The following is a 13586-nucleotide window of genomic DNA, read 5'->3' as shown; positions in this document are numbered from 1 at the left end:
TCTTCAAACTCAACTTTCACCAGTTCTTATTACTCTGATCAAAAGGGACTCTGATGGCACCAGCAGGTCCCTTTTCAGGCCACACTGCTCTTTCCCTTGTTCCCACGCACGAATGAAAAAGGAGGAAACAATGGCAACACTGGTCTCCTTTAGGCTAGAGAGACATGTAACAACTGTGACAAATATGCTTCACACTTCCTCTCCTCACTTGGGACAACTATTTCATGTAATAAATCATCTTAAATCGGCAGGAAACTGGAAAGCAAATCTTGTTTTGAGTACATTTACACCGACAGGGATCTTGAAATATAATTCTAGAATGCTTTATCAATATTTCAGGAAGGTGGTGTCCCCCAGATTAAACCATTTCCTTCTCATACTGGAAAAAAGCAAGTTGTTATCACTTCTCACTGCATGAAATAAATCACTATTCCCAAATTAATCAAACACACAGCGTGCTCTCTTACCTCTGTTGCACCTCTACACGTGCCTCACCTCTGCAATACTCGTCATACTGGGCAAAAAGCATGCATCACATCTGTGAGCAAACTGATAATCTGGAAGACCAGATTCCTTGAACCGAGCCAAGGCCAGTTAGGCAGAACTTATTTCAGGGCTTGCAGAAACCAGTGAACAAGAGTGGAAAAAACCCAGAACACCTCTGCAAATACTATACCTAAATACAAGTGGCTTCTAGCCTTCCTTTGAGGTTAGAAACAAAGCGGAAGCAAAAGGCTGGCCGGCTTCAGTGTTCAGAACTGCAACAGTTAAATCCTAATTTAAGAAACAGCATACAGTATAATTTTTATGACAAAGAAGAGTAAAGAAGTTGCTCAATATACAGACACTAATCCAAAATCACTTCAGGAAGAGTCTTCACACAGATTTCTTTGACATAAATTCCATTTTCTTCCTAATTTTAATTTTCTCTGGCTTATGCTTCGTCTGCTATTCTGAATAATTTTTACTCTTTTTTTCATTTTTCACCCTGAAAATCTATGCTGTTAAATTTAACCTCTGCATTTCCCTGTAATTCCCTTCTCCCCAAGCCAGAAGGAGTTCAGTGGTTTTATCCATTTACTGCCTTTGATGACTGTTCTTTTCTTGAACACCTTCATTTTATCAGCAGCACATTTCTGGCAATACAGTGGTCTGAACTGACCCGGTATTCCACACATCTCTAGCGGAATGCACGCTCTTTTGTCTTCAAGGGAGGGTAGTCCCTCTGCATGATGCTGCCTGTATGAACACTGGCCTTAAATCATCAGTCAATTGAAACAGAGTCAGCCCAGACACACTCTTCCACAGCACAGTTCTGGATTATTTTTCCTAATACGTGCTACCTTGTAGTGCCCAGATAGGTATTACTCTCCTTGCGAAATATTGTATGTTTATTAATTTTCAAGACTCCACTGCGGCATATGTTCCATATTAAGATGCAGCTGTTACTCGTTCTGATGCACTTAATGCTATTTCCTTCACGTATAATGACCTGGGAGACAGCTTTCGTGCTGGACAGAATCCAACATTGGAAATACCAGCGAAACAGCTCAGTGTTCATTCGACTCAAGCACGCAATGAGGTTTTATGCATAAACACATCTGAAGAGACAACGAGGCTGAGTGTGTGGCTACAAACCCAGTAAATTCAGTAAGTTTCCCTTACCTATGTAGTACCAGAACAGCTACTGACCTGGGGAGTGTTGGGAAGTCGCAAGCGAGGTCATGGAATTGGAAAGGTTAAGGTTGGCAGTAATGCTGAGCTGGCTCTGCACTGCGGGAGGATATGGAGATGTGGGCGTCAGGAGAGATTCTTCACTGGTTTCCTCATCAATTCCAGGCAAATACGTGTCAATCAAGGCATCAAGAAACTTCACTATGAGCTCAGCATAGTCAGGGATTTGTGTTTGCTGTGGGCGATGGTGGCGGGGGGAAGGAAAAAAAAAATTGGTTCTTTTCTTTCTACTTTTCTGTCAATACCAGCTTTGACTCAGAACTCTAGCATTACACTGGTTTTGCCTGAAAATTTTAAAGTGTTTGATGTGAATATCTGTACAACCCAATTTGTGGTCTTTTCCAGATTAATCTAAACATGCATGTTAAAGACCATTTGTAGGTGTAATTTCTGTAGCGCGTGGAAGAACAAGGTTAGAAAAGAAAGGCCACGGCATCCAGGAGGTGAACTGCCCCAGCTGCTGGTACCTAACACGGTACTAACAGCACTGCCCATGCCCCCAGAGCCTGACATCCAGAACGCTGCCCACGCTGCTCAGCTAGTTCTTGTTACGAGGACTAGAGGGTACAAATGGCAGTACAGACGGTCAGCGCTCAATGTGTTTGTTCTGTTGTAACCTAAGCTTTAACTTTCTGGAATTTCGTTATCCAATGAATCCCTTACGCTGCAAGATACATGTAATAAACTAAAGACTTTCTGATCGATACTGTCCATCCAAGGCCCCTTAGTGAACCTGGGGGCAGTAAAAAGGTGCATTTACACACCCGACTGCTTTTACCCAGCTTTGGTAACTTGACCTTACCGCGTGTGACAGAATAATCTGATGCAGGCTCAAGAACTGTTTTAGCTAAGTGAGCCTTAGAGTCCCAACTTGCTCACATAAACTCTATGACACGTCATTTATTTGCATCTTTCCTGGAGCATCAGTGCCCTTTATACAGAAAACAAAGGCAAATCGCTCATGAACTTAATGTACTGTTCATACCTTAGAAAACGGGCCAGCAAACCTCCATAACCCATTAAATCCAAAACCTGCAACAACAAATTGAATGTTACCACAAAAACACAGTTCTCAACTGACTGTGAACAACTAGAAAGTACATGTAGTACATCCCTCAGATCTACTTAGGTACGGAAATGAAGTATTTTGATTCGGAGATGCAACACTAGATTTTGTCCAAACCACGTATAACCAACATAAGGCATTTTAATTTCTATATGAAGTACATAAGTAGCAATAACCTGGAAATCTCAGAGCATCTCAGAGCTGTCATACAAGAAATTCTTGATGATTTTTTTAAAAGGTAAATTTAGCATGTAAATAAACATCTCATTTTAAAAATTATGTCAACATTCAAGTTTTTCCTCAACTGTCATCTGTTTCTTATGGATCTTCCTGTAAAGTTTTTGATTAAGGACCAAATATAAAATATTTATGTTTTAGGCATTCAAGTGTCACTTGAAAGTGAGCTCGGGCACTGAAAAACAAACATTACTCTATGGAATTTACCAATAATTAAATCAACCCTTAACTTTCAAGGTTAACTTAAAACTCATCATTTATCACCACTGTTCATGTTTTGCATTTCTTTAAATTGCTTAGTGGAAACAGAACACTGAGTTACAACTCCTTTTTACTCACAGTGGTGGTATAATACTTCCAATATTTGGTGCACAACTGCAGCAAATGGCTTTAATATTCATGTTGGCAGGGTGGGGTTTAATATGCAAACTCTGACTTTTACTAGGATGTAAGAAGTTGGAGAGATGCCACACAAGGCTGCCTGACTAGTCTATCAGGGCTGCAACTCTGAAACATGTTCAGTAGCAAATCTAACTTAAGGCACAGAAGTTTCTCAAAAAATGGCCAAATACTTACTCTGTAGATAAGAAGTTTGGTACTGGGGTGGAGACTCTTCATGGTAGACGACACTCTGAACAATCCCATGAATTGGATTCAACAAATTTGGATCCTGGCACAGCGATAAAAGTGTATTGATCTTGGAATCCAATAAATTATGCCTGCAGAAAAGCAAAGTGGCTTATTTTTTCTTCATTAAATAAATCTGCAGTTCCCGACTGACCTCAGCACATGGCAGTTAAGGTGGGATTTTCAAAAACTCAGTGATTTCAGAAGTTGAATACAACTCATATACGTGTTCAGTGAGGACTTTTACCATGTGCCACAATTTCAAAAAACTGTGCTAACAATATAACCCATTAAAGCATTTACCTAGCACTTTAAATTGCAAATATTTAATTATTTAAAAAAAATAAAAAATCATTGGATTTGTGTGCATGTCAGAGCTGCAATTTCAAAGCAGCTTTTTTAACTTCTGGGCGCACTGTCTCACTTGAGCTCTCTTGCAGATCTCATGCATGTTTGCTTGCTTCTTTTTAATACAAATGCCAGTTACTTACAAATGTGGTTTCAATAACTCACAGAACTTGTCTGTATTTTGACCATTACTTTACAAAGCCAAAAAAAGGTAGTGGTATTTTTAAATGAAGCTCAGGTCGGTTTTAAAAAGTCTACTCATCTTCATTTCCGATAGTTGGGTTTCCCTTACATCTACTGACTCCAGTGAATACTACTTTTAAGGGATATCTGCAGAAATACATCCAAAAAGTATCTTAAACTCTGCTTTAAATCAGTTTTGATATGTGCTTGGGATACCAATTAAAAAACCTGCATCTGAGTGGGGTGACAATAACACTTAAGGGACAGCATACACTGACTTGTACAGAAAGGTACATGAATGCATTAAAATGTCATTTGATTCTCCACAGTATCAAAAAGCGATAAAGCCATTCCAAGTCACTGGACCAGAGTAATGGCAGCAGTGATGCTGAAAGCTTCGGGAAGAAAGGATGGCTGTACAGACAGGCGCCCTGGCAACCGCTGCACCCAGTTCGCCCACGCTCTGCCAGCCTGCCTGACAACGCGAAGCTGAGGCGCTCTGAGGGCCATCTGTATCCGTGGTATCTGAGGATGTTCCGGTAAGAACATCAAATTCATTTAACACAGTAGGAAAGGGCAATTCTCAAATTGCTGTGGACACGGGTCTCAAGAAGCCACGGACAGCCTGCAGCTAGCAACCCACACGTGAGCAAAGTACCTCGCACATCCCTGTCCTGGTCCAGAGAAGGGCCAAGTACAGAGTCACCGTAAACAAGTGCTGTAGATACTTACACAACAGGGAAGACCTTTGGGAAGACAACACTGGCTTCTGCTAAATACTCATACAGAATCCGCTGGTCAAACTCATCAGTAGTGTACTTCACTAATGTTGCCTGTCGTAACGGAAAGGATCAAATTAGCATGCTTCTAATTTAATTCAAGTAGTTATAGGCTTTCCTTGTTGTTGCTAGGGGTTTAAGATTTCCGAATAGCAGAAAGCAGCATTACAAAAGATTAATTTATGTCCTCTTTGGACATGGAATCAAGTTACATGTGTATGCAGGAAACAATAAAAACAGTTGGTAATAGCTTCTATTTTGGCAAAAAAATTAGCTAGTCAGTTTCTGACAAAACGGAGTTTCAGAATTATACCAATAAAGTTACTATTCCTGGTATATCTGAAGAAAGCACTATCATACTGTACCTATATTACTAGTTAATATTTTTTAAACCGAATTATGCTGGGATTCCAACATTTTTTACTTCTTAACCTTTTAAGCACAATACATTAATATCTTTTTATTACAGAAAATTACTTTGTGATAAAAATCTGCCAGGAAAAAGGGACAACTGTTGGACAAATTCTACAAAACAATACAGAGTAACAAAAATTCAGCATTTGCTCTCAAAAGAGCATTTAAATACATTTCCAAAAGTGATGCCTAGGAAGCTGGAAGAACAGCAACAAAAGAATAGACTTGCACATCGCAGTCATTCTGATCCATATAAATTTAGAAACACTGCAAGGAACATGTACGCATCTTTGGAAGGTAAAAGAGTATCAGAAAATAACAGACAATACACAGAAATAAAGCTTACAAGAACTGTAAGCAGCAGTGCTTGAATTTTTGGGTCAGTCAGAACTTCTTCATCTAGGAGCACATTTGACTCAGAAACAGAAACTTTTCGAAGATGTGGGTGTTGCTGTGGTGATATTCTCTGGGTTTCTGCCAGGTAAAAAAGAGCAACTCATCCAAAGCGAAATAAACCCAAACCAAAATAGAATTAGCGCTTGCACAACAAATTCAGTCATATGCACACTTCAGAGTTCACCAACCTTTTCACAAAGTACAAAAGCAACAACTATGCTGCAATACCAGCAGCACTAGACCGTTATGTGGGATGTATTACCAAATGGCACACAATAACCCTCCTTTCCTACAGGGTGAAATACAAGCCCGAGGTGGCCAGTACCACAGCCAGGGCCAGGCAGCAGACTGATGTCAGACCCAGCACAAGACCCCCCGGCCTGCATTGCAGTGGGGGCTGGGGGCACAGGAAGCAGATGTAGGAGAAGATGAAGAGAGGCATTCCGGGCACTAGGTCACGCTCCCTCTCCTGCAGAAATCTGCAGCTAGGGCTTACAAACTTACAGAAAGCCAAATTTTAGTTATTTCATTTCACTCCTGCATTGCAGTGCTTTATAGCTGCCCCTCATTCTGCATCTGCAAACTGAGCAGCTCTAATGGAAACCTCAGTTGCCAGAGAGACGGAAGAGTCTACTCTCCAAAAGCCACTGTTAAGAAAGGTATTTCCCCCTTACCTTGTAGTAACCTAGGCAAATAAACACTGATTCCAGAAATAAGCCTTTGTAGATACATACAAAGCATTTATAATTGGTATTATTCTTAAAATGTTAGTTTCTCACCCATTTCATAATCATTTTCGGCTACTCTCCTCATTTTGGGAGGCGTTGTGATTCCAGATTCCATGTCTTGCCTTTTAGGAGCCTTTGTGTCCGATATCAAATGGTCAAAACTTTTCCTTGTACCTGAAAACAATTTATCAGGCAATTAAAAACATTAAACCTAAAGTCCATATTCTAACTTTTCCTGATTTTCTGCTACTCTATCTACATCATATTGATAGGAATCTGAGGACATTTTCACTGTTATTTTCATCAGGGATGGTAGAGAAAATACAATCACACCATGCTGCTCTCCATCAGAGTTTCCAAAATGCTTCACAATACATATGAGAAAAGCAAGCAATTTATTCCAATTTGTAAGCTGTGGGCATGCTATGGTTTCCTGGTCAACATGTCACATCGAATAAACATGCCAAAATGTGATTACTGGAAAGGAAGCAGTAATAGCGCTGTAATGAAAGAAATGCCCCTCTCCTTCCGTATACATCGTATAATATAATGTAAAAGGGTGCCTACAAGTTATGCAAGGCAACTCATCCTGCTTCTCTGATATTAAGACTTTACTTGTAAACACGATGCACTGAGAAGTCATGAATAAAAATCAGATTGCTTACAAAACATCTAAAATGTTCTGGGACCATCTCTTCTAGCATAAATAGAGTATTCAATATAGTAGCTAAGGTATTGAGCTTCTTGGTTTAGTTGAAAGAGGGCTGGGGGCAGAAAATTGGCACTATGAATCCTAAGTATCTTTTTTTCTTCCTTTTTTTTCCACTTCAACACAAAAATTTTGAGTGTCACTCTTGCTTCCCACCCCCACCCACCCCCCACAATGAAAAGAACTGCGTCAGTCCTCTTTAACTGTACAGTGTTCTGTAAATTGTATTTTGTAGAAACTGCACACATTCCTCTGAATCAGGAATAAGCACTTAAAAGTCAAAACAAATACAAGTGTCATTTCTTTCTCCAGTAACACTTCCTGGGGCATTCTGTAGACAAACTGGAAAATTAGTTATCTTAATAACCTAGAAGCTTTTTAGTGTTCGCTTGTGAAGGCTGCCCCATATCCAAACTCATGGATTTTCGTGTTCGAGGGCTTATCTGTCCCACTGTTGGGTAACTGGCAGCCAGATGTCTGTCTGACCCCTTTGGTGATGACCATGGTTGATTTTCCTTTAGTGTCCTGAAAGTGCAGAGAAATTAAATTCAGAAAGATCTTCAAAACTGTGCACATTTGGGCATAAATTTTTCAACGGGCCAAACTATCCGTTACTAAACCCGTCTTTCCCCACAGGTTAATTTCCCAAAAACACAAACTAAGAAACAGTAATTACTTTGCCTGCAAAAATGTCCAAGCTAATGAAAACTAATAATATGATATGAATGTAATGCTGAAGAGATCAAAAAATAAAGAAATGAGAACACAAGCAAATCAGTCTATGAAGGAATATAACCAGCTACTCCATATGGATGCTAAAAAGAGAGAAAAGCACCAAGTAAAGTGCTCTCTATTGAAAGAAACCGGCTCTCCACCTTACTTCTACACTGATTTCTTAGCTTATCTCTGTGGCTGCACATAGACAGGCTATAAGGTGTCAAGATTTTCCAGTGACATGGACCAAATGATTGCTTAGTATACGCCCTGAAGCTCTTAAAGGGACAAAAAAAATTTCTTCTAAAACATAAATGAAAAATGAGATTAAATTAAGTCTTGTAATAAGACATTAGCAATAACTTTAACAGCCTCCAAAGCAGTTAAGCTCTGAAGCAGCTTTACAGATCTCAAAATTAAATCTATACAAATTCAACACCCAAATTCCTCTGTGACTCCTGATCACACTGTAAATAGCATATTGGTCTGGAACCAGTAACAGAACATCAGCTTAGCTTTACAAACGTGGGTTTCAGTTTTCAATATACCACAGGTTACCTTTGGATAACTTACTAAAAGAAACAGACACTGAAATTTGGATAACTTATCTGAAAGTTAGACAACCAACCTATAGCTAGTGTCACTGTGATGTATGGGATATGTATCCATAGGAACATTTTCCATTGAAACGTCTGTCAACAAGAGAGACTTCCTATGTTTTAGGCTGCAGCGACTTCGAACTTCCTCAGACACTGTTAGCAAAGCTAAAAATTCAAAGAAAGCTAACGTAAGTTTTCCACGGTAGGAATACATTGAAGAATGTAAACAATGTTCCATAAATTTTAAATTTTTTACTTAGTGCAAAGACTACCATTGAGATGTAACTACACCTTACTGAAACGTACAGATTAAAAGTAGGTACTTTAAAAAGAATTATATTACCCATCCAGTTAAAATTACATGATTTAAACATTTGCGCTCACGTGGCTGCAATTTCTGTTTCTAGACCACTAGAAATTTGAACGTTCTAAGGCACAGACTTCAGCAGTTAGATGAAGGAACCTGCAGCCTCCCTGAGGCATTTTCAGAGCTGCACAGCAGGTCCTGTGCTGGCAAGCCTGCAGCCCACAAAGCTCTCACTGACGTTCCCCAGCCTAGCCCAGGCTCTTGTCCACTTCCAGTTACCAGTTCCCTTTACGCTGGCACAGTTTTAACAGCCTAAACCCATAAGAATCCGCACAATAAACCATTCCTTTTCAGTTAGCACAAATTTAAAAGAATGATTGTTTCATTTTACCTGCTAGGTAAGCCACGCTCTGGGTGTTCACTTCAAACTTGTCACAGTTCCTATGTTTGTTAACTAGAGCTAGTAGTGTATGTAAAATCCTTACTGTTCTTGCTACAGTGGTAGGAGAAGGATGCCTGTACCCTAAGAAATGAGGTTAAGAAACCAAATATTGTATTTAATTTTTGAATGCATATTTATGAAGTATTAATATTGTGAAAATATTTATAAATGTTTTTCAGCATGTTCTCAGAACACTTCATATAAAGGCTAAGGAAGCACAATGTTAACAGAAATTGCACATCGAAGTCTAGTTCTTTCCATCCCTCCCCGCAAAATCACATCACTTCGTGTCAGTGCATGTATTATATCCATTATCTCACAAATCAGTCTTCTAAAACAGCCAGCCTGAACAGAAGCAAACACACAGAGAAAGAATTCTTGGAGGAAGAAATAAAGAACTGCAGGAAATGAAGCCACACACCCTATGACAATTAAGAATTTATATCATTAGCACTAAAGACCTTCACAGGACAGGTGTAAAGGAAACCTGGTGAAGTCCTTTAGTCAAAGAACATTTAATTCTGCACCTATTCTCCAATCCAAGTTACTTGAAATCCACCACCCACTTTTCTCCCTTTATTCTCAGACTTGTTTTTATTTCTGAATTAGTAGTGTTCACCTAAAATGAGCAGCAACATGTATTCTTACCTTTCAGGAGGTGTCCTACTAGTGCAAAGTTAAAGTTGGAGTTGAAATTCAGCCCAACAAAATGATCCATCTGCTTGCAGTGCCATTCGAGTGGTCTCCTGATCTCCATAAACACCTCTTCTGGGCTCTGACCCAGAAAAAAATAAAACACAAGAGTGCCTCATCGAAAGTTACTCATCATACCTCTAGCTTTTTTAAGAAGAGTGACAAAACAGTAATTTTAAGGGCTTACGTGAAAATATCAAACACACTCTTGAACAGAACACATCTGTACATTTCCGTTCCAGTTTATAACACAGTAACAGCCTCATCTCTACGTCTTAGTTCTACTGTTGGTATTACCCAAGTGAAACAATTTCTAATGCACATTTCAGTTTTTGTTTCTTAACTAGTGCCCATGAGGACAAGGAAATTTTTATTTTTTTTTTAACAGATCTAACTGCTTACACCAACTAAAGGCGAGTCACAGGTGATTGCTAACAGCTTACCTTATCATTGAATACTCGGAGGCTATCCAAGGTATGCAGGTTCTGTTCAAGCAGTGCTGTACCTGCCGAGTACAAGTTGACTTCATCTAGCTGCAGCACTGCCATAGCTACCCAAAAGAGCGCCTTGTGCATAGGAGAGTCCTGGGAGGAAAAAGAAAAAGCCACGATTTCACTTTCAAGTCAGTCCCTGTAAGCGAAAGACAGGCAGGACTGACACATGGCATCACTATCCTTCTTGTAGCAGGTTCTGCTCTCAACTACATCCACTCCAACAGAACAGATGTTCAAATGAACCTGTAGTCTTAATGCACTTAACAGGTTAATAGCAGAAAGTAAATCACCCCCCCTACAAGCCATTCCCCTCTCTTGTATTTCTTCTCTTGCTCTCAGAAATGGCAGACACACGTTGCCTCACACCAGACCAAACAGAAATGTGCCTTTTGTTATCAATCTGAGAGCTGACATTGAAAATGGATTGCAATTCTGCACATGTAACTGGCCAGGCGATTTCTTCTCCAAAACAAAAAAGCATGCAGGAGTGACTTGGCATTCAACAGATCCTGGCTCCCTTAGGCAGCAGATTCTTCTAGGAACAAGTTTTATTTACTAACAGTAGATACATGAGGCTCCTCATTACTGGCATACACCTACTAGTATGCTGCTCAATAATAAGCTTGAAAATAACACGCAGATGACTAAATTAATAGCAAATCAGATAAGACTGAGATCTATTACAAGCCATGACCCGAAAGGCATATATTAGCAATCATATATTTGAAAGCCGAGAGTGAAAATCTTTTGGGAAGAACCGAGACAGCCTGCGCGCGACCTTTGCCTGCACCGCCGCGGCCCGGTTTGATGGAGCAGAACAGTACGTTCTAAAGCATTTTTAAACCCTTTGCACAGGCCCCACACAGAAACATCTGACATATTTCCCCATATGTAGTACTTTCAAGCATGAGTCATAGCAGTGAAGTGTGAACTTCGGATACCACAGCACTTATATTTTTTCGATTATACCCATAATCATAATTTTCATTCACAAAAGTTCTCTGTTTACTCTCAAAATCTAGTTTTTACCTTATTAAGAAGAGGCTGCAGCTTGGTGAGTGCTATAACCGTAGCTTCGATTAGAACTTGGCTATTGTAATTATCAGGACCTTTTAAACAGCTCTCAAGTCCCTTTTTGTAGGAAAAAAAAAACCAAAAGAGTAATTAAAAATACCACCATAACCAGATTTCGCTTTGCAGAAAGAAGATCAAAGACCTAAACAGTAATTGTTGCTTTCAATTAGTTTAAAGCTTGAGCTCATTTTAAATCAATTCTCAAGAACTTTCACAAATGGAGATTTACACAGAAGTGATACATGTATCGCTGAAAGCAACCACACAAGGTGCATTAAAAAAGTAAGGGTGCAGGCCAGGGTGCATGAACAAGAGAGTAACTCTTTTACAATTCAGATGCTGTTCAATTAAAGTTGATGTCCATGAAACTCTTAACAAAAGGAAACATATTTTGCACACTGTTTACTTGCTATGGAATGCAACCTTCTTCAGAAAATGTGGATCATCACTATCAAGCTAGGTAGTCTGTTTCAAAGTTTTCTTATATGCATGTCCTGCTTTTTAGTGTATTTACTTATAAAATGTTAGATTATTAGCTTCCTTTTTTTTTTAAAGGAAGTTGTGAATCACGTGCATGCAGTTAAATACCTTAGCAGAAAATTTCTTATTTATTTAAATACTGACTTCTGGATCAATCTCAGCATCTCAAATTTTAAACTCAACATTGAAAACTATTGTTGCTGTAGAAATTGCAGCACTGATGAAGCTTACTACCACCAAAGCGATTAAAAATAAAAAGCTTGGGCTACAAAAAGTGTATTTCCAATCAGTATAGTTCTATACAAGAATACAACTTTAAAAAGTATTTATTCTCAAATTATGCCGAGTTCTATATTTGATGGCAAGATAAAGCTAAAAATACTAATACAGCTGGTTTATAAGTCACAAAGGAAAACATAGACCCATATACCTTGCTAAGAATTCGGATTATTTGTTTTATTTGTCCATGAGACACACGCTTACTTATACAGCCAAAGACAACGAGAGCTCTTGGCTGCAGGGATGGGTTATATTGGAATGCAAACCTGCGAAGAAACAAAGTACACTAGATTAAACAAATACACAACAAACAGGCTGTGTAACGAAAAGCCGAAACGTTAGGTGTACCACACAGGGCAGGCAGGGGTTATATTTTGAGATCCACAACATACTTTTGAGCTAGTTCAGTCCACTGGTCCAGCCACTTGCATGTTGGAATATCCCTCATACAAGCCTAAAAAGAATTATATTTTTTGAATACGTGTAACATTAAGAAAAAGTCTTTCTAAAATTCAGAATATGTAGTTAGTTCAATCCTCAGAAGTCAGCTACTTCACTATTTATTTACCACATCATGGGAGATACATCTCTCTACACTGCTTGCCCGTAGAAAGCGTAAGCAGTGCCATTTTCCCTTATGGATAATTTCTTTTGTTTTCAACCACATACCTCCATGATCTCCAACAAAGCTTCAGTAACAGTTTCCAATGAAGTCAGTGCAAAAGTCTCCCTTTCATAGGAACCAGGTGAAAACGACCTGTCGCGATAGCTGGATCGGAACGCAATGACTGCAGCCGATTTCACTTTGCTGATTCCAAACAGCAAATAAAATTTTGGCAGAGAGAACTCGGTCAAGCTCAGTCTTAAAACTTGCTTGGTCTCCTCTGTTGAATAAATTTTTATGTATTAGAGTCAAACCACTAAAATTCAAGCCATATTTTAAACACTCCAAGGCTCACCCTCCCCTGAATACAAAACAGATAATCATCCTATACATCACTTGGCACATTCCAACACTTTTCTTTGCTACTTCTCGCAGAGTGTGCCACAACTGTGGTCTGTTGCAGACTGCTGAAACCAGTCACCAAGAAGATGTATTCTAAAAACAGGTAGAAAGAAACTTGTTTAAAGATGTGGTTCTGTGAGACTTGTCCTGACACTGATTCAGAAAATGGAAACCTGGAGAGTCCCTGCAATACCAACAGTACGGCCAGTTCAAACTGCAATCAGACTCTGCTTTTGGCTCTGGCACTACAACGAAGAAAGCCACTTAAATCAGAAGA

The 13586-nt window shown here is 39.3% G+C and overlaps 1 protein-coding gene across 7 annotated transcripts in view; it reads right to left on the bottom strand.

Moving 5' to 3' along the window:
• The window catches only part of NF1 (neurofibromin 1), a 103043-nt gene that overhangs the window by 9311 nt on the left and 80146 nt on the right, over nt 1-13586 (bottom strand). For all 7 annotated transcript variants that reach the window (XM_037411732.1, XM_037411773.1, XM_037411749.1 and 4 more), the window contains 15 exons: nt 12973-13187; nt 12696-12757; nt 12455-12569; nt 11500-11601; nt 10420-10560; nt 9932-10058; nt 9233-9364; nt 8564-8699; nt 7589-7746; nt 6564-6686; nt 5735-5862; nt 4928-5028; nt 3614-3756; nt 2720-2766; nt 1693-1909 (listed from right to left, as the gene is read on the bottom strand). In XM_037411732.1, coding sequence (XP_037267629.1) covers nt 1693-1909; nt 2720-2766; nt 3614-3756; nt 4928-5028; nt 5735-5862; nt 6564-6686; nt 7589-7746; nt 8564-8699; nt 9233-9364; nt 9932-10058; nt 10420-10560; nt 11500-11601; nt 12455-12569; nt 12696-12757; nt 12973-13187 — 1947 coding nt within the window. The remainder of the gene's footprint in view (nt 1-1692; nt 1910-2719; nt 2767-3613; nt 3757-4927; nt 5029-5734; nt 5863-6563; nt 6687-7588; nt 7747-8563; nt 8700-9232; nt 9365-9931; nt 10059-10419; nt 10561-11499; nt 11602-12454; nt 12570-12695; nt 12758-12972; nt 13188-13586) is intronic.

The sequence above is a fragment of the Falco rusticolus genome, chromosome 1 (genome assembly GCF_015220075.1).
Source record: "Falco rusticolus isolate bFalRus1 chromosome 1, bFalRus1.pri, whole genome shotgun sequence".
NCBI lineage: Eukaryota > Metazoa > Chordata > Aves > Falconiformes > Falconidae > Falco > Falco rusticolus.
Note: the sequence above shows the minus strand (reverse complement) of the source record. Positions and strands in the feature narration are given on the sequence as shown.